Source organism: Euprymna scolopes, chromosome 15 (genome assembly GCF_053919585.1).
Source record: "Euprymna scolopes isolate OS-2025 chromosome 15, ASM5391958v1, whole genome shotgun sequence".
In the NCBI taxonomy this organism is placed as follows: Eukaryota; Metazoa; Mollusca; class Cephalopoda; order Sepiida; family Sepiolidae; genus Euprymna; species Euprymna scolopes.
In genome coordinates, this window is record NC_136496.1 from 123,937,962 (window position 1) to 123,958,304 (window position 20,343).

The following is a 20,343-nucleotide window of genomic DNA, read 5'->3' on the forward strand; positions in this document are numbered from 1 at the left end:
ATACTTATATACTATATATATATATATTATATATATTTTTTTATACTTATATACTATATATATATATTTTTTTACTTATATACTATATATATATATTATATATATTTTTTTACTTATATACTATATATATATATTATATATATTTTTTTACTTATATACTATATATATATATATTATATATATTTTTTTACTTATATACTATATATATATATATTATATATATTTTTTTACTTATATACTATATATATATATATATATATATATATTATATATATTTTTTTACTTATATACTATATATATATATTATATATATTTTTTTACTTATATACTATACATATATATATTATATATATTTTTTTACTTATATACTGTATATATATATTATATATATGTGTAGTCTTATATACTATATATATGTATATATATATATATATAATATATATGTTTAGTCTTATATACTATATATATATATTATATATATTTTTATACTTATATTCTATATATATATATATATTATATATATGTTTAGTCTTATATACTATATATATATATATTATATATATTTTTATACTTATATACTATATCAATATATATATATATATATTATATATATTTTTATACTTATATTCTATATATATATATATATACATATATATTATATATATGTTTATACACGTATAGACGATATCACTTTTTTACATGTATAGACGATATTGTTTTACATGTATAGACGATATCATGGGTTTACATGTATATACGATATCATGGGTTTACATGTATAGACGATATCATGGGTTTACATGTATAGACGATATCATGGGTTTACATGTATAGACGATATCATGGGTTTACATGTATAGACGATATCATGGTTTTACATGTATAGATGATATCATGGTTTTACATGTATGGACGATATCATTTTTATATATGTATAGACGATATCATTTTTTTATATGGAGGTTACCGCTTATCAATGCCCAGCAGCCACTCTGGGATAGGGGTTATGGTGTGTCTATCAATGGGATAGTGTTGTAGTATAGGTTAGTTTTGGAGATTTGATAAAGTGTTATTATTTAAGGGGGCGGTTCCTCAGGAATTTGTTTATGTTGGACTTGAAGACATCCACATTGAAGTTAGGAGGGAAACAGGCAAGAGGTAGAGAGTTCCACAGGCGCGCAGTTCTAAGAAATTAGCTTTGTTCATGGAATCTACATTTTGAATTAGGGACAGATAAAGAGTGGGGAAGATTATTAACAGTGGTTTCAGCTGTGATACTATAAAGTGGCTCTGAGGTGGATTTGAGCCACTAAGTGCTGAGAGGGGGGGAATAGATAAAGGAAGAGGAAATTGCTTAGAATAAACAAAGAAATCGGAAATATACTACAATCCACAATAGATAGGGAGTAGCAAACAATAACAATAGAAACCTATTGATAAAACAGGGAAGGGCAGCTTCCAGTAGCCAGGGTGGGGTGGGCGACCTGAGATATCAAGACAGAGGAGACAGGCAGTTGACATCTAGATGCGCTAGACGGATGATAGAAGTTGGACAGTTAGAGTTGACAACTAGATACCCTTGACAGCGGATGAGAGTTGATAACGACTACAGTTGAACAGTTATAGAGTTGACTGTGAAATAGAGACGTGGACAATTTTAGAGTTGACTGTGAAACAGAGATAGACAAATGTAACATCAATAGAACGGGGAGAAGACACACACACACACACAAGTCCAACAGTCAATTTATATGTGAACATTGGCGTTTGTGTTTTTCCTTTCTTTGTTCATATTTCTATTTTGTGAACGACGTGTGTTCTCATCGACAGTTACAACAGGAAAATGACAATCTGGCCATAAGAGGAATAGTCAAACAAAAAATCCACAATACACGACGTTGGGAATTGGCTATTTGTCATCGTAACACGTCGGGTTACACAGCTAGACAGGTGTTTATCATGAAAGATTGGCGAGCTCAGACGAGCACTTGCCATGGAAATAACCATAAAACAAAGATAGACTCACAATGTCTCTTCTGTGGGAGAGAGGTTACAGGGAAGAGAAAAGGGCATCCTCCACTAAGCCACAAAGTCTATTTTGTACTCTGTCAAGGCAGGATAGACTGTTTTTAGCAGCTCCTGCCAAGATGTGGCAGCAGTACTCCATCCTTGGACATACTTGGCTTTTATATAGATAGAGAATTGCATCAGTAGTGAGATATCTTCTGGAGTGGTAGAAGGATCACACAATTTTCCCAGCAACCTTGGCAACAGACTTGATGCACGTGTTCCATTTCAGATCAGGAGTAAAGGTCAAACCTAGAAGCTTATCAAAACATGAGGCCTTCCCTAGACGAGAGCCATCCATTTCAATTGATACCAGATGGGGATAAGAGCGTTGATGATGTAAAGATAGGAGATTGGTTTTAGATACATTAAAGGTAACCAGCCACCTCTTTCCCCACTGTACTATGCGCTCAAGATCAGAGGAGAGAGAATCAGAGAGAACTTTGTCATTCACGGCCTTTGATGTGTTGTCATAGATAGTCGTGTCATCAGCATAGATGTCAACGAATGATTTAAGTATATGTTTTGGGAGATCATTGATGTAGATCAGGAAGAGAGTTGCGCCTTATGCCATACCTTATCAAAGGCTTTTGGTATGTCAAGAGCAATTGCCCTAGAAAGGAAGCCTTTGTCAAGAGATTCACTAATCCTATGAGATATAACCGTTAGCACATCTGCTGTAGATCTTGCAGAATGGAAACCATATTGTGTGTCACTAAGAAGGTTATTTCTGCTGAGGTAGTTGACTACTTCTCTATTTAATATGGATTCCAGCAACTTACTCATGACACACAGGAGACTTATTGGTCTGTACTGAGAGGGAGATGACTTATTACCTGAATTCTTAAATACACGGCATACTGATGAGGTTTTCCAGAGTGTTGGAACACACTTCTCCTTAAGGCAACGCTTAAACAGTTTTGTAAGTATGGGGGCAAGTTCTGGTTGAAGCTTTTTAACACTATAATTGGAATGCCGTCAGAGCCAGTTGATTTACTGGAATCAAGGTTCTTGATTAGCTTGGTGACCTCACGCACAGATATTTGTATGTTACCTAGCGTGTTGTGTGTGTTATAGGAGGAAATACGAGGAGTTGATGGCCTTCGTCGCATAGGGTAGAATTTGCTGCAAAGTTCTTGGCAAATAGTTTGGCCTTGTCGGATGTTGACGAGATGACCTCTGGTCCATTGATAATGGTTGAGATAGAATGCACGTTTCTGTTCTGGGTCCTATTTGCTATTTGCCAGAACTGGTGGGAACCAAGCCGCTGCTCAGCTACTTTGGATTTAACGGATTGAGCATATAGCTCTTTTGCATTTTTTATTACTCTTTTACAATGGTTGCTGGCAGTCCTGATAGCAGTTTTAGTCTCAGTACATCTATCACGTTGGTAGCTATGGAATCATCAGCTTCATGCTGACCGAACTATGACCCCCCACCCCGATTTTTATTGCGGGGATTATCTCAAAGATAATATCAAAACACTTCTCAGAAGTCCTAATCAGGGCAGTGCCAAGAGAGGAGTGAATCAGTGTTATCAACAACTCTGCATGTCATATCTAAATGTGTTTATTAATGAATGACACAATAAAACAAAGACTGCTGAAAATTCATGACTAAAATTTGGTGGACAAGTCAGGCATAGACTGCAGTTTAACTATTAAATATGGTTGGATTGTGAGTTTTGTTAACGATTCTATCAATGACATTTTTCGAAAGGATTACTGTATTAGTATGTTTTTTTTTAGTCATCTAATTTTATTGCGGTTACGTTTTTAAGAAATTAACATCGAATAGGAACAAAAAGAAATGTATGACTCACCTAATTGTTTCATGTTTGGATTAAAATCCACCGAAGTGATTGCATCTTTGTGTCCCTTAAAATGTCGTTCAAGGCAAGGGTCTTCCTACAACAGAAAAAGAAAAACAAAAATAAACACTCTACATTCAAATTTATCACTAATAAAGATTTGATATCTGAAGCCAAGGCTATATTATTACTTCTATTTGTATTATTGCACTACCTTGCGACGCCTAGGGGAGGGGGTAGTGAAGTATCTGTTCTGTTGTCACAAGACCATCCTTAGTTGATTATGATACCATACTCACGAGCATTATCATCTCCTTTATTTTTTGAGGAGGGGATAATGTATCCGGTTTGTTATGAGAAGACCATCCTTCCAGATGTTAGCTCCTTACTTTGGAGAGGGGGTATAGTATATGCTAGTTTGTAATAATAACTCCCAGAAATTATCTTATTCTTTGGGGGTGGTACTAGTGATACATTAGCAGGAATAATGTGCATGATATACTAAATCAATCTACTTGTTATAAAGATTATCGCAGTTAAAGTTAGAAATGAATAATAATGGCATGTGCTCTGATGAACTCATTGCACTTGTGCCCCCTCGACGTACATATCCCCAACAAACCAGCTTAGCAACAAAATCACACTCCTTCATTGTTGAGGTCCCATAATGTCAGAAAGTTTTCTACTAAAATAGCTTCTTCCTTAGAACAGCTAGACTTTGAAATTCTCTTCCTGCTTCCCAAACTGTACTGATATGCAGAAGTTCAAATGCAGCATAAACCAACATCTTGATCTTTCTTAGACATGGTCTCGATTAGTAGCCCCTTGCGTCCAAGTGGCAATGTGTGTTGTCTGGGGCTGAAGGTGAGTAAAAAGAAGTAAAATACTGCATCAATGCATGGAATAAGAATGGGGGAAAAAGCTAGCACATATCACTTGAAAGCAAAAAACTGTACATGCAGACCATACGTAGGTTTATGTCTACACTGAAAGTAGGTTTCAATAGCCACATAAAACACAACCCGTCCATCTTTTAAAAAATTTATTTAAATTTAAAAAAAAAAAAAAAAAAAATTATTAACAATTGAGCAATTAATTTTCATATAATACTACAACTAATAATTAAACTAATACTAATAATGGTAATACTATTCACAATACAAATAGTATTATTAATAATAATACCATCACCACCACTACTACTACTACTACTAATAATAATAATAATAATAATACTATTCACAATACAAATACTATTATTAATAATAATATCACCACCACTACTAATAATAATGGTAATACTATTCACAATACAAATACTATTATTAATAATAATACCATCACCACCACTACTACTAATAATAATAATGATAATACTACTAATAAAATAGCTATCCCAGCAAAACACAGGATGAAGATAAGACAGGAAAATGAAACAAAAATATGGAACCTGATTAAAATCAATTTAAAACCAATAATTGTAAGAGCACTAGGAACAGTCCAAAAGAACTCAAGGGGAAAAAAAAAAAACTAGGAGAAATCAGAGTCAAGGAGAAGACTGAGATTATACAACAGATAGTAATGCTGAAACAGATAAAATTTTAAGGAAAACCCTTGAATGCGGAAACTAATAAACATAAACTACAAACGCTGACCAACCACAGATATTGCAACAGAAGTAAAACAAAAAGATAGAGGAACACTACATAAAATCAAGAACACTGAAACCGCTAAATTATAAGTTAAATACCCCCTTCCACCTAAAAAAAACGTGTAGTGTTGACATCACACAAAATAATTGAGAAGGGTCAAAGAGGAGGAAAGGCCAAGGAGAGAAAGCACTAACTAGATCTCCACTAGATGATAACTAATGTTCATTGCTAGCGAGAAGTCAATTGTAAGCAGCTGTTGCGATAATGCAAATTCATTTGCAAAGAAGTAGAGAGAATTGGAAATCTGGGGAAACACCCAGATTGCAGGGAACACTACTGGTTGTTGTCAGTAAGTAATCTTTGATGAGGGCTTGTGTGAGAACTCCTAGTGAGTACAAATAACAAAACAATGACAATAAGTAAAGCAACCGAAATATTAGGGGAAATTCTTGAATGAGGAAACCAACCGACACTTATCAGCGACAAATAAATGGAAAAGGCAAAGCCAAAAAAAAATAAAAATAAAACTAAAACTGTCATGGCACTGACCTTGACGGATGCCACACAAAATGCATGCACGGTAACAATATAATTTGAGATTTAGTTCATATTCAAATCAACAAAAGAAACAAACAATAACCAAATATTCAACAATGAAGAAATGTTAAGAAATTTTGCTAAGACTTTTTTTTTCTTTTAAGTAATGTAATTTTGTATAAAAGGAAAAATGTCAGTTATAGGAAGATGGGGATTCATAATTATGACTTCCCTCTGTTATACTGGCTATTTTATATTGGAGTAGACGATCCGTGACTCATTTGGTAGTTTGATTTTACGGCATATCAACCCTTTTTCGATTATTTAATGATGAATCCAGTAATTTTGGAGAAAAAAAGTTTTCATGCTCCAAGTTTTTATGTCTTAAAATATTTGTTGCGTTTAGTTTGGTGTTTGTAGAGAAAAATTGTTTTTGAATTTGCAAATGGAATGGGAAAAACAATAGCTTCAATGTTTGGTGCATTTTAGATCAGGAAGCCAGTTTCTTCAGACTGCCTGATCTGGTAGCACCAAGTTGTAGTTATGGGGAAATTTTTTTTTTTGTCATATTTCATCTGTTTATTTTACTCAATAAGCACCGAAAGTATATTTTTCATTGTGGTATTAAAGCAAGTTCTTGCTGCAAATGTTTCACAGAGAGGCGGGGCGGGGGAGCAGGTAGTGGAGCTCAGTCGAGCATTTTTCAAAGTAACAAAAGAGTAAAGAGATTTAGATTAAAGAAAATAAATAAAAAAATAACCGAACATTTGACAGTAAATAAATAAATGTCATTAAGAAATTTTATTTATAGTAAAACTAATATTTTTTTTTAAGTAATTTAATTTGCTATGCAAAAAATAAACAAAAGAAAACATAAATCATTTGGTATTTTTTAAAGTTAAAAATAATAATGATGATAATAAACGCTAACCGATCATATACAAACTGCACTAGAAGTAAAATAAAAAGACAGGGAAAATCCACATGGAAACAAACCGAAACCGCAAGATTGTAACTTAACTCCCACCTAAAAATTAAAAAAAAATGTGTCAACATCGACTGGCACCACACCAAACATTCAAGAAGGGTGGAGGAGGATGGAAAGACTCAGGAGAAAGAACACTTGCCAATACTCTACTGGATTGGTCGAAAAGGGACAGAGACCCTGTCTTATGATGGTGTATCAATAAGGAACGGTCAAAATATATACTGACCTATTTATATTTCCTCTTCGTGACAAAGTAATGAAAATATCCACAACGTTGACTTTACAAAGTATTGAAACACAGTTATTTATATTTGAGTTTTATATATACACTGGCAAGAAGACTAAGTGTTACCTGGGATTGAATAAGAAAACCTATTGAAGCAAATCTGTCAAACTATCCAGCAATAATATAAAAAAAAATCCCCAAAGTAAGGAAAAAAAAGAGCCCTTCTATAAATAACAAATTCTATATATTTATTTGAGCGTTGAACATGAAGACAACGATATTGTAAGCTGGAAAGGTTAAAAAGGTTTTGTTAAAAACAAAAATTTGATCAGAAGCAATCTAAAACAAAGATATATTGGAAGAAAAGGGATCTTTGAAGACAGTCTTATGAAAAACAATTTTTATTTGGATTTGTTTTCTTTTTTTTTTCAACTTTTTTGTTCAAGTCAGACCGTTTTTATTACTTTTTGGTAGAAAAAGACTTGTTCTCCTTCTTTCTCTTTATCGTTTTATGTGTAAGTAGCCTGAGTGCCCGGCGTTGCCCGGATGTTTGGAGGTGTGTATTGAGTAAAAAAAGTAGACAGGTATGCTCGAACCCATCCTGTGAAGGGAACGAACGTGAAAAAAAAAAAAAAAAAAAAAACGTGACGTCTTTGTCGTTGCGTCCGTTGCCAAACCGGAAGTGGCGAAGGTTTAAACTAAGGCTAGTCAATCGAAAAGAGGGGATGACTTTCTAAAATATCAATGAAAAAAGCGACCCCTCTCTGAAGAAAAGTGACTAGTTGAGGGTGAAGGAATTAATGTTTTTAACCAATTTTTCTAAATTTATCTTCTGAAGGTCGAGCTTCAAAACGATACTGATCTCGTGAGAATCTATCGAAAGTTTTAGGCAGATATACATACATACATACATACATACAAACATACATACAAACAGACAGGCGAGATTTATATTATAGAAGATTACCTTTTAGTGCTCAAAACAATCATTTTTAAAAGAATTGCTTTTTATGTAGAGAACTATTTTCTTTATAAAGTGTAACCCGGATATAAGAGACCCCCCCCTAAGTTACCGCATGGAGGCATGTGAAGCTGCCTACCGGGCGATTTCACAGATTTTGATGACAATAAAAATATAGGAGTGTGAAATATTCGTTGATCATTCAATCCCGGGTAACATCGGGTCTCCCTGCTAGTTATATATAAACAAGATTCTTTTATACTAAGCATAGAAACGAAAACTGGTATTACAGTACACTAGCAGGAAGATCTGACGTAGCTCGGGATTGAATAAGGATCACTACTATGTACCGTTTTATTATGCTCATAACATGTTGCTTTTTTGTTTTGGTGTTTCCCTGAAGAAGCTGAAATGTTGGAAAACTATGAATTAGTGTCTTATACGCATGGTTTAAATTTTATTAACATCAGACATATTTGAAATTTTATTAACATCAGATATATTTGAAATTTTATTAACATCAGACATATTTTAAATTTTATTAACATCAGACATATTTGAAATTTTAAAGGAGTTGAGACTATGAGTCACTTAGAGATGAAGGTACATAGATATTCAGCATATAAAGTGTAATGTAGAGATTTGGGATCGCATTCATTTTAGACATCTATTATATAAATCTCATCTGTCTGTTTAAATGTATGTATGTATGTATGTATGTATGTATGTATGTATGTATGTGTGCCTAAAACTTTCAACAGATGCGACGGATTTTCGCAAAAATCGAAAAATTGGTCAAAAACAATTCCTTCACCCTCAACTGGGCAGTTTTCTACAAGCAGGGTGGAGGGTTGTTTTTTTATTTTTTTGCTGAAATTTTTGCAATCATTCAAACCTCACGTCAATAACGTCGCACAAAACCTGTTATTTCGACTGCCCGTGACGTCACAACTGTGGTAGGTGTATCGATAAGACCGTTTATTTTTGTTACCTCTTTTTCCTCTGGCGTGTTACAGGTTCGAGCCTACTTACTATTTTTTTTCTTTGCGTTTGCAATTTTCCTTTTTTTTTTTTTTTTTTTTGTTCAACCAACACCCTTTCACACATCTCCACTTTTCCATCTTCGTGTCACCAGCCTACTACATTTTTTTTTTTTTTTTTTTTGTTCAACCAACACCCTTTCACACATCTCCACTTTTCCATCTTCGTGTCACCAGCCTACTACATTTTTTTTTTTTTTTTTTTTTTTGTTCAACCAACACCCTTTCACACATCTCCACTTTTCCATCTTCGTGTCACCAGCCTACTACATTTTTTTTTTTTTTGTTCAACCAACACCCTTTCACACATCTCCACTTTTCCATCTTCGTGTCACCAGCCTACTACATTTTTTTTTTTTTTTTTTTTTTTGTTCAACCAACACCCTTTCACACATCTCCACTTTTCCATCTTCGTGTCACCAGCCTACTACATTTTTTTTTTTTTTTTTTTTGTTCAACCAACACCCTTTCACACATCTCCACTTTTCCATCTTCGTGTCACCAGCCTACTACATTTTTTTTTTTTTTTTTTTTTTTGTTCAACCAACACCCTTTCACACATCTCCACTTTTCCATCTTCGTGTCACCAGCCTACTACATTTTTTTTTTTTTTTTTTTTTTTGTTCAACCAACACCCTTTCACACATCTCCACTTTTCCATCTTCGTGTCACCAGCCTACTACATTTTTTTTTTTTTTTTTTTTTGTTCAACCAACACCCTTTCACACATCTCCACTTTTCCATCTTCGTGTCACCAGCCTACTACATTTTTTTTTTTTTTTTTTTTTTTTTCAACCAACACCCTTTCACACATCTCCACTTTTCCATCTTCGTGTCACCAGCCTACTACATTTTTTTTTTTTTTTTTTTTTTGTTCAACCAACACCCTTTCACACATCTCCACTTTTCCATCTTCGTGTCACCAGCCTACTACATTTTTTTTTTTTTTTTTTTTTTTTTGTTCAACCAACACCCTTTCACACATCTCCACTTTTCCATCTTCGTGTCACCAGCCTACTACATTTTTTTTTTTTTTTTTTTTTTTTTTTTTTTGTTCAACCAACACCCTTTCACACATCTCCACTTTTCCATCTTCGTGTCACCAGCCTACTACATTTTTTTTTTTTTTTTTTTTTGTTCAACCAACACCCTTTCACACATCTCCACTTTTCCATCTTCGTGTCACCAGCCTACTACATTTTTTTTTTTTTTTTTTTTTTTTTGTTCAACCAACACCCTTTCACACATCTCCACTTTTCCATCTTCGTGTCACCAGCCTACTACATTTTTTTTTTTTTTTTTTTTTTTTTGTTCAACCAACACCCTTTCACACATCTCCACTTTTCCATCTTCGTGTCACCAGCCTACTACATTTTTTTTTTTTTTTTTTTTTTTTTTGTTCAACCAACACCCTTTCACACATCTCCACTTTTCCATCTTCGTGTCACCAGCCTACTACATTTTTTTTTTTTTTTTTTTTTTTTTGTTCAACCAACACCCTTTCACACATCTCCACTTTTCCATCTTCGTGTCACCAGCCTACTACATTTTTTTTTTTTTTTTTTTTTTTGTTCAACCAACACCCTTTCACACATCTCCACTTTTCCATCTTCGTGTCACCAGCCTACTACATTTTTTTTTTTTTTTTTTTTGTTCAACCAACACCCTTTCACACATCTCCACTTTTCCATCTTCGTGTCACCAGCCTACTACATTTTTTTTTTTTTTTTTTTTTTTTTTTTTTGTTCAACCAACACCCTTTCACACATCTCCACTTTTCCATCTTCGTGTCACCAGCCTACTACATTTTTTTTTTTTTTTTTTTTTTTTGTTCAACCAACACCCTTTCACACATCTCCACTTTTCCATCTTCGTGTCACCAGCCTACTACATTTTTTTTTCTTTTTTTTGCTCAACACACCTTCAAACACCTGGGCAATGCTGGGGACCCAGGATAGTCTATTATATAAAAGGCAAAATGAGCGCACGCGTTTATGCATGTCCACAAAAGGCTTTTTTTGTCAGCCTGGTCGACAAGGTCACATTTATGGAGAACTTTCCTTATACGTCCTAGATCGCAATATCTTCAATTTGCAAACGGACATCATCTCTATCTTTTATTTGATAGAATTTTTTTAAAAATCCCTGGTTTCCAGTGTTTGTTTGTCTTTTTCGTATAAAAGCGAAATTGATCAAAGCGAAACACAAGCACCTCCTGGCCTTCCAGGCCGGGACGTCTTGAAGGTAATTAAGTTTGATCAATGTGTGGGGTAAATCCTTCATATCAGACAATTGCTATTCATATGGACACTGCCAGAGTTCTCCCTTTTTTTTTGGGGGGGGGGCTGGTTTTCCCCAACATCGTGGGGAAACAAATACAGCAGAAAGTTGGAAGCTTTACTGGCCTACAGCCAGACTTAAGTGCGTGATTTCATTTCGCTATCTGCTATGGCGTAATGGTTGACATCGTTAAATTTGAATTCTTTACACTTCTGGTCATGTCATGGCATAGCAGTAAGAGGTCAGGTTTTCTTTCACTTTTTTCTCCATCACAGGTTCAAGCCTGCCTGCCAGTTTTTTTTTTTTTTGCTCAACACACGCCTACAAACAACCGGGCAACGCCGAGCACCTAGACTAGTATCATATAAATTTAATTAATAGAAAAAAAAAAAAAAGAAAAAAAAAGACATTTTATATAAGTTTAAAGTCTTAGGGATGCATGTAGAGATTGGGGAACACTTTCATTGTTTTCTTAATGAATTTTACATAAAAATACAGTATTGAAAAAAAAAAAAAAAAGAAAAAAAAAAGTTATTTATGTACCCTGTGATTGGATGAAAACCCTACCAATCACAGATCTCTTTTCAGAACCTTTACTGAACCCCATTTAAGCAGGATTTTCAAATTACTTTTTTTCCCTTCCTTTCTTGATGACGGAGCTGATACAAAAACTGCTTGCTAGTTCAACAGCCAACTGACATTTCTTACTGTGCACAGTTACGCAATTTCTGAACCTTTTTGATTCATCCACCACATGAAGCAAGAGAGATGTTAAAACAAAACAAAAATACTACCTTTTTTGTAACCAATTTTTTTTTTTTTAATTCGAATCTTTCCTTTCTTTTTTCGTTGTATACGATCTCCATTTAACTGCGTTGTTCATTCTTCTTTCTTGCAACATCACCTATTTTCTACGTCTTGTTTAATCATATAATCAATCAGAAATTTCGCGTCATTTAAACAGAGGAAAAGAAATCTCCAAATTTAGATTTTACATAGATTTTTTTTTAACCTTTCTTCTATAGAAAACATAAATATCACACAAACACCAAGTTTTATTTATATAAAGATTAAGACCTTGTGCTAGTTTCTTGGTTTTAGTTAAATTTTAATCATTTTTTATTTTTTTAGGGAAGAGCTCCTTGCAATACGACTTACAGTTCGTAGTACAGTTAAAGGAGGACATGTAATAATTGTTTTCATTATTTTTAATTATAACTTTTATTGTCAGGTTTTTCAAGCCGATTCTTAGAAATCGTGTGCCTTTGACATTTGTCCTGCTGTGATGTTATCGCTGTGCTCCTCTGGAATGCAAAAGAAAGCTAACAGGATTGTTAATCAAGGTGTGACAGTAATGGAAAGAAAAGGAACAGAAAACATGGGTCAACATGTTTAGAGTAACGCGAGAATAACGTCAAGAATGAGAGTTCAATAGAAACGTTGTTTTAATTTGAATAAAATATGCATCAAGTGCGCTTGAAAGCCAAATCACAACGTAATATTAGGAAAATAAACAAATATTTTACTTGTTTGAAATTTATCACAAATATATTTTGGAGATAGACTCCATCTTCAGTGTGTTGTTTTGTTTTGTTTTTTTTTTTCTTCTTTCTTGCCATGTTGTAAATTTGGAGAAATCTGTATAGAGCCGCGCGTTGTATCTGGCGGTTGTATTTTGAAATGTTTGAACTGTGCGTAGGTAACGCGAGAATAAAGTCAAGAATGAGAGTTCAATAGAAACGTTGTTTTAATTTGAATAAAATACGCATTAAGTGCGCTTGAAACTAAAATGTTTAGAGTAAGTTTATGGGCAGTTTTAGGAGTGGCGATGAGTTTTAGGATGACAGTTGAGGACAGTTTACTGATAGTCTTGCGTTTGTGATGCTGGAGGAAAATTGCAAGTTTGACACAGTTTAAGGTAGATCATCGTTTGAATCAGATTGAGAGAGATTTAGCAGATCGAAATTAGCTTACAACTGATGAACACATCCTCGACAGAAGACATAAATGTGAACCTTAATGTGTAGAGGGTCGATAGTGTCACACACACACCCAGAGTGCAACTGATATTTGCAAAATGTGTCAGAGTTTGTGTTTCTCGTGTTTTATTTTATTTTTATACTTCTGTAGTCATGGCTGCCAACGTGAGAAAAGACAACATGGTTAGAAGAGACGATGAAAGAAAAGAAATCCACAACACATAACGTTGGGGTTGGCGATTGTTGTTGAGCGGAAGTGCACATGTGGTCCTATGTGTATGTATTAGATATTCTGATTTCATTGTTATATGCTCTTAAAAATGCTATCTAGTTAGAAATTTGTATCAGAAAGAGTTGATTATTTTACATTAAATTTAAACTGATCTTCCACTCTTGATTCAATTTTTTTTTAGTCACCAAGATTTTCAGAGCAAAGAGTCTTCATATACAAATTTATGCCAAAAAATTCTTCAGAGTTTAAGATTAGAATCCTTTTTTAAAAAAAAAAAAAAAGAAAAAAAAAAGAAAAAGAAGATTCTAATTGACAATAAAATTTCAAACAAAATTAGTTTTTGTAGGAAAACTATTTAAATAGTTTTCCTACAAAAAACAATTTTGTTTGAAATTTTATCGTCAACATTAAAGATGAAACCAAATCAGTAAACTGTAAATATAGAATAACTTTCCTGGTAAAAATTAGAAATTTTTCTGAAATTTAAACAAAATTGGTTTATTTTAGCACACACACACCCTTATTTCCTGCTGAGAACACGATTTCAGCTAATTGTTCGTGACAGTTTCTTAGAAAAATTAGCCACATTTTTCTATGAAAGAAAACGACTGCCTTACTTTATTTTTCATATCTTGAAACGAAAAAGATAAGGATGAGTGTTTTTTGTGAATAACTTTTGAGAATTTATGTTTATTAAAAAACTTATTTCTTTTAAATATTTTTTAAAATTTATATTCAATTATTACTGTATGATTTTCTGATGGAATTATTAAGTGAACAAAATTGTTAGAAATTGTTATGATTAATTTTGCTAATGTGATTTGTTTTATCTGTACTCCTATATATATTTTTTTGTTTTTTTTTGTGTATTGATATTCATATTAAAAAACCCTTTTTTCTACTTATTTAAAAAGAAAATACAACTTTGTTATATATGGGTCATGGAATTGTAGTTATCTCCAAAAGATTTAACTAATTTGCATATTCTTTTAAACATTCATTTTAAATCCCTATTAGTTTTTTTTCAGTTTTCTCATGGGGTGAATATCTTTAGTTAACTATTACGTGTAATTATATTCATGCAGATATTCTACATAATTTATACTTGCGTAATGTTTGTGTAGAAAGGTTATAGTAACACAAACTTCTTTCTATATATATTTATGCATGCGTATATATATATATTTGTTTAAAAAAATGTATGTATTATGTATGTATATATATATATATATATATATATGCTTAAAAAATTTTGCTTACCAAATTCCTGTCAACTTTTGGTCTACAGACATGAAACTTCATTTATAAAGGTATTTGAAATCATGCAAAACTTTATTTTGGGGTTTAGCCAGGGAAAATTGGTGCAAATATGTGAAAACTAAAACAATGGGATTTGCCAGGTAAAAGTTGAACGTCAGCATTACAAATATGTATGCGTAACGTAATAGTTATTGGCTCATGTTTTAAATTTTAGCTTTACAGCAAACATGTCTTCATAGGTCAGTCATTCACGTCGAAGGAAAAAATAAATCGTAAGCTAAACGTTTTGGTTTTTATTCTTGATGGTGACGCATGAGTTATGTTTTTTTTTTTTACTTTTTTTTTTACTTTTTAAATCATAACTATATATTGGGTCCGATATAATACAATAAATACGAAATCTAGTTCTATTCATAAATTTATTGGATACAAATAGCAGTAATCATTAATACTAGCATGGGTGCCCGGCGATGCCCGGGTGTTTGGAGGTGTGTGTTGAGCAAAAAAAAAAAAGGTGGTAGTAGGAAGGCAGGCTCGAACCCGTACCGCGAAGGAAGAAAAGAATTGGAAAAAAAACATGACGTCTTTGCTGTTACGATCACTGCCAAACTGGAAGTGACGTAGGTTTAAATTACGGCTAGACAATCGAAAAGAGGGGATGACTTTCGAAAATATTGGTGAAAAAAGCAACCCCTCCCTGTAGAAAAGTGCCAAGTTGAGGGTGAAGACAATGTTTTTAGCCAATTTTTTTATATGTCGTCTGAAAGGTCGAGCTTCAAAACGATACTGATCTTGTGAAAATCCGTCGCCTCTGTCGAAAGTTTTAGGCAGATATGCAAACATACATACATATATTTTATATATTTGTAGCTCAAATTTTCGACCCAAACCGATTAAAAAGCTTGCCATATCCCTGATTACCTTTTATGTAAAATTTCAAATGTTTAGACCAGAAATTGTCTTTAATAATTTGGTAGAGATCGGAGAGGTCAAATTTTTTTTAACTTTGACCCCTATTATGACCATTTAACATTTATTGTTTTGGGCTCAAATCAAGTTATTAAGTTAGATCCATGTCCAAGGGACCTATATCTAAAATTTCAATTGTTTATACCCAAAATTGGCGGAGATGTTTGGTAGAGTTCTCAAAGGTCAAATCATTGAACTTTGACCCCTTAACAGCCAAATTCCTGGCCGAAAACTGATTATAAAGATTTTCCCAAATCTCACTACACTGTATATCAAATTTGGAGTCTGTAGACTGAAAGTTGACAGCGTTATTGTGTAGTGAAATGTAGACAGACAGGCAGACACGTTCACTTTTATAGATATATAGATTACATAAATTATTTTCACAGCAATACAGTTAGGAAATTAGTTAAAAAAACAAAAAAACTATTGTCTTTACCTATTTGTAACAGATTTGTGTTAAAAAAATTAATATAAGTTAGTTATGGTCAAGACTGTCATTTTTTACTTCCTATTTCTCCTCTGTAGACAGAACGATGGTGACAAGCAAGATATGGCCCCCTCTTATTAATGATAATCTTTCTCTCAGATAAAATGTAACGCCCCCCCCCATTTTTTAGATTAGGAATGGTTTTCATGTCCGCTTGACCATGTCCAATTATCCAACCAAATAGACAGCAGAAACCGGAAGTCAAAAGAGCTGGCAATCTTGAATATAACCTCAAATTATAAAAATAATCAACTTTCAGTTTATTTCATTCTGGACAGTACTTAACCAGAGTGGAAGTAAGTAAGGACCAAAAATATAAGCAAAATATTCATAATAATCATCACCCAAATAGCTTCAAAAACTTAATCTTTAATAAATGAGCATTTGCTAAGGATTTTAAAACTAGTTTAAATAATTTTTTATTCAACAGTTTAAATGCTTCCAAATTCCTTTCACATTTTGAAAAATCACAAAGTAATTTACTCTTTCAATTAATTTATGACCAGTTTTTCTGTGTATAATTATCGATCATGTCACTAGAGAATACAATTTTTTTTTCAAATATTTTAGATTTTAGAGGAGGGATCAGTTTTCTATATAAAGGTAATGTAAACTGATAACCTACTTTATAACCATCACAAGTTCTTGTATGAAAGAAAAAGGATAGCCAAATGTTTTTTTTTTTTTACAAGAAAGTAAATAAACAAATTTGCAATTATTGTTAAATATTTAGAGTGGAAATCTCTAGTGACATACTCAGTAAGTGTATATGAAAAAAGATTGGTCGAATTGATGATGGTCATAAAGTGGGTGGTCAATTTACATCCTGGTGGCGATTGCCTTATTTGGGGTGAATGAAATATTTTTTATATCACTTGCATGCTTTTCTGTACAACTACTGGAATTGTAGAAATTAATTTTTTTTTCAGTTTGTAAAAAAAGAAAATTAAAAAAATAAATAAATAAATAAAAAAAAGAGAAAAAAAGTCACTCCCAAACTCCTCAAAAATATTGTCAGAAAAGGCAAAATACAAAATTGGTTGCACTTTTTTTTCTACATTAAGTTTTGGAAAATTGGTGATGGACAAGAAACGAGTGATCATTTTACATTAAATTTACATAGCAAACCAGTTTCTTTTCCAAAATTGTAAATGTTTTAAACCCCCACCTCTCCAAAAGAATATAGAGTTCTCTTTCAACAAGATCAGTAAATGTACCCAGAAAAAAAAAAAAAAAAAAAAAAAAAAAGGTTTAAAAATTTGGTCCCTAAAAAGAAGGTGGATGACTTCATTATTAGAGCGAAGATAAAAAAAAATAAAAATAAATAAAATAAATTAAAGAATTTTAGTACTTATGAACGTATGTTACCGTGCTGTTTACTTTAAGCGAAAAAGGCAGAAAAAAGGGGCTGTAACTCTTACAAGACTGGAGGGGACATTAAAAGGGATCACACTGTTACCAAAGTTACCGTTAAGACGTTAATATGATTGATTAAAGAGTTTCATTTTCTTTTCACTTAATGTTAACAAACAATTACTGAAGTTTGTAAGTATTTTATTTTGAAACAATACAGAACTTTATAATTTTTTTTATTTTTAAACAAAAAAGAAATTAAAATAACTATTTTATTTATAAACAATGGCGGCAGAGTAGCAGAACTTTAGACTTTATTAAAGAACATTTTTAAATAATGTTAATAAAATACAGTGCTTAAAATGTTAATAAAATACAGTGCTTAAAATGTTAATAAAATACAGTGCTTAAAATGTTAATAAAATACAGTGCTTAAAATGTTAATAAAATACAGTGCTTAAAATGTTAATAAAATACAGTGCTTAAAATGTTAATAAAATACAGTGCTTAAAATGTTAATAAAATACAGTGCTTAAAATGTTAATAAAATACAGTGCTTAAAATGTTAATAAAATACAGTGCTTAAAATGTTAATAAAATACAGTGCTTAAAATGTTAATAAAATACAGTGCTTAAAATGTTAATAAAATACAGTGCTTAAAATGTTAATAAAATACAGTGCTTAAAATGTTAATAAAATACAGTGCTTAAAATGTTAATAAAATACAGTGCTTAAAATGTTAATAAAATACAGTGCTTAAAATGTTAATAAAATACAGTGCTTAAAATGTTAATAAAATACAGTGCTTAAAATGTTAATAAAATACAGTGCTTAAAATGTTAATAAAATACAGTGCTTAAAATGTTAATAAAATACAGTGCTTAAAATGTTAATAAAATACAGTGCTTAAAATGTTAATAAAATACAGTGCTTAAAATGTTAATAAAATACAGTGCTTAAAATGTTAATAAAATACAGTGCTTAAAATGTTAATAAAATACAGTGCTTAAAATGTTAATAAAATACAGTGCTTAAAATGTTAATAAAATACAGTGCTTAAAATGTTAATAAAATACAGTGCTTAAAATGTTAATAAAATACAGTGCTTAAAATGTTAATAAAATACATTGTTAAAAATGTTAAAATACATTGTTAAAAATGTTAAAATACATTGTTAAAAATGTTAAAATACATTGTTAAAAATGTTAAAATACATTGTTAAAAATGTTAAAATACATTGTTAAAAATGTTAAAATACATTGTTGAAAATGTTAAAATAAAATAGTTAAAAATGTAAATAAAATAGTTAAAAATGTAAATAAAATAGTTAAAAATGTAAATAAAATAGTTAAAAACTGTAAATAAAATAAATTTTAAAAACTGTAAATAAAATAAATTGTTAACAATGTTAATAAAATAAATTGTTAAAATGTTAATAAAATGTTAAAAATGTTAATAAAATAAATTGTTAAAAATGTTAATAAAATAAATTGTTAAAAATGTTAATAAAATAAATTGTTAAAAATGTTAATAAAATAAATTGTTAAAAATGTTAATAAAATAAATTGTTAAAAATGTTAAAATAAATTTTAAAAAACTGTTAAAATAAATTTTTAAAACTGTTAAAATAATTTTTTTAAAAATACCGTTCACAAATGCATTTAATGATGCGTGGACAGAATTCCCCATCTCTCATTTTTACCAAAAAAATCCCATCAAATGCATTCCAAACATATTTGATCGATTTTTCTTAATTTTTTTTTTTTTTTGGTGTGTGCCCATAAGCCTTCAATGGTTTGGATCCACAAAGTTTTCATCATGGATCACTTTATCGTGCTCATAAATGTCGTTTTTTTTTTTACTTGAAATTCAATATTTTTTTGTTATTATAATATAGCAGCGTCGTTTTGCTCTTATAACCAAAGCACCAAAATATAAAAAAAAACATTTTGCCTTTTATATATATAAATATATAAACTAGCGGGGAGCTGAGGGGGGGGGGGCCCGGCATTGCCTGGTTGTAATAAAAAAAAAAAAAAATATGGGACTTGGGCGGCAAAATGGAGAGTAAAATTTTGTAAGCAAATAAGAAAAATAAAATTTGACGCACACTGGGTGCAAACTCGCATAACTGGAGATAGTAAGCAAATGTCTTATCAATGCGCCCACGAGCACACAGATGTTATAATGTTGCAAATTTAGCTATTTAAAATGGAAGAACATAACAGTTTGTGCATGCACAGTTTGTAAACCGTGTCAAAAACAATGTTTTTATCTGACCCCCTTTAAACAAAATCACATTTCTACACAAAATAATCGATTTTTTCCAATTTTTTGATAGTTTTTGTCCAGGAGATCTCTTTTTTTAATGATACCACATTTGTACCTGTACAATGCGGATGACAAACCTTTTTAGCGGACATACAAACAAACACAGAGATGTTTGAAATTTTATAGAAGATTGCACTCATTTTAAAAAACAAAAGAAAAACATTTAT

General features: G+C 31.5%; 2 protein-coding genes across 3 annotated transcripts in view; one reads left to right on the plus strand and one right to left on the minus strand.

The window, feature by feature from the left end:
• Positions 1–20,343, minus strand: part of LOC145294106 (uncharacterized) — a 169,091-nt gene that overhangs the window by 94,578 nt on the left and 54,170 nt on the right. For both annotated transcript variants that reach the window (XM_080141178.1, XM_080141179.1), the window contains exon 2: positions 3,890–3,974. In XM_080141178.1, the coding sequence (XP_079997304.1) occupies positions 3,890–3,974 (85 nt within the window). The remainder of the gene's footprint in view (positions 1–3,889; positions 3,975–20,343) is intronic.
• Positions 1–20,343, plus strand: part of LOC145294107 (nitrilase and fragile histidine triad fusion protein NitFhit-like) — a 165,198-nt gene that overhangs the window by 26,591 nt on the left and 118,264 nt on the right. The gene's annotated exons all lie outside the window — the stretch shown is intronic.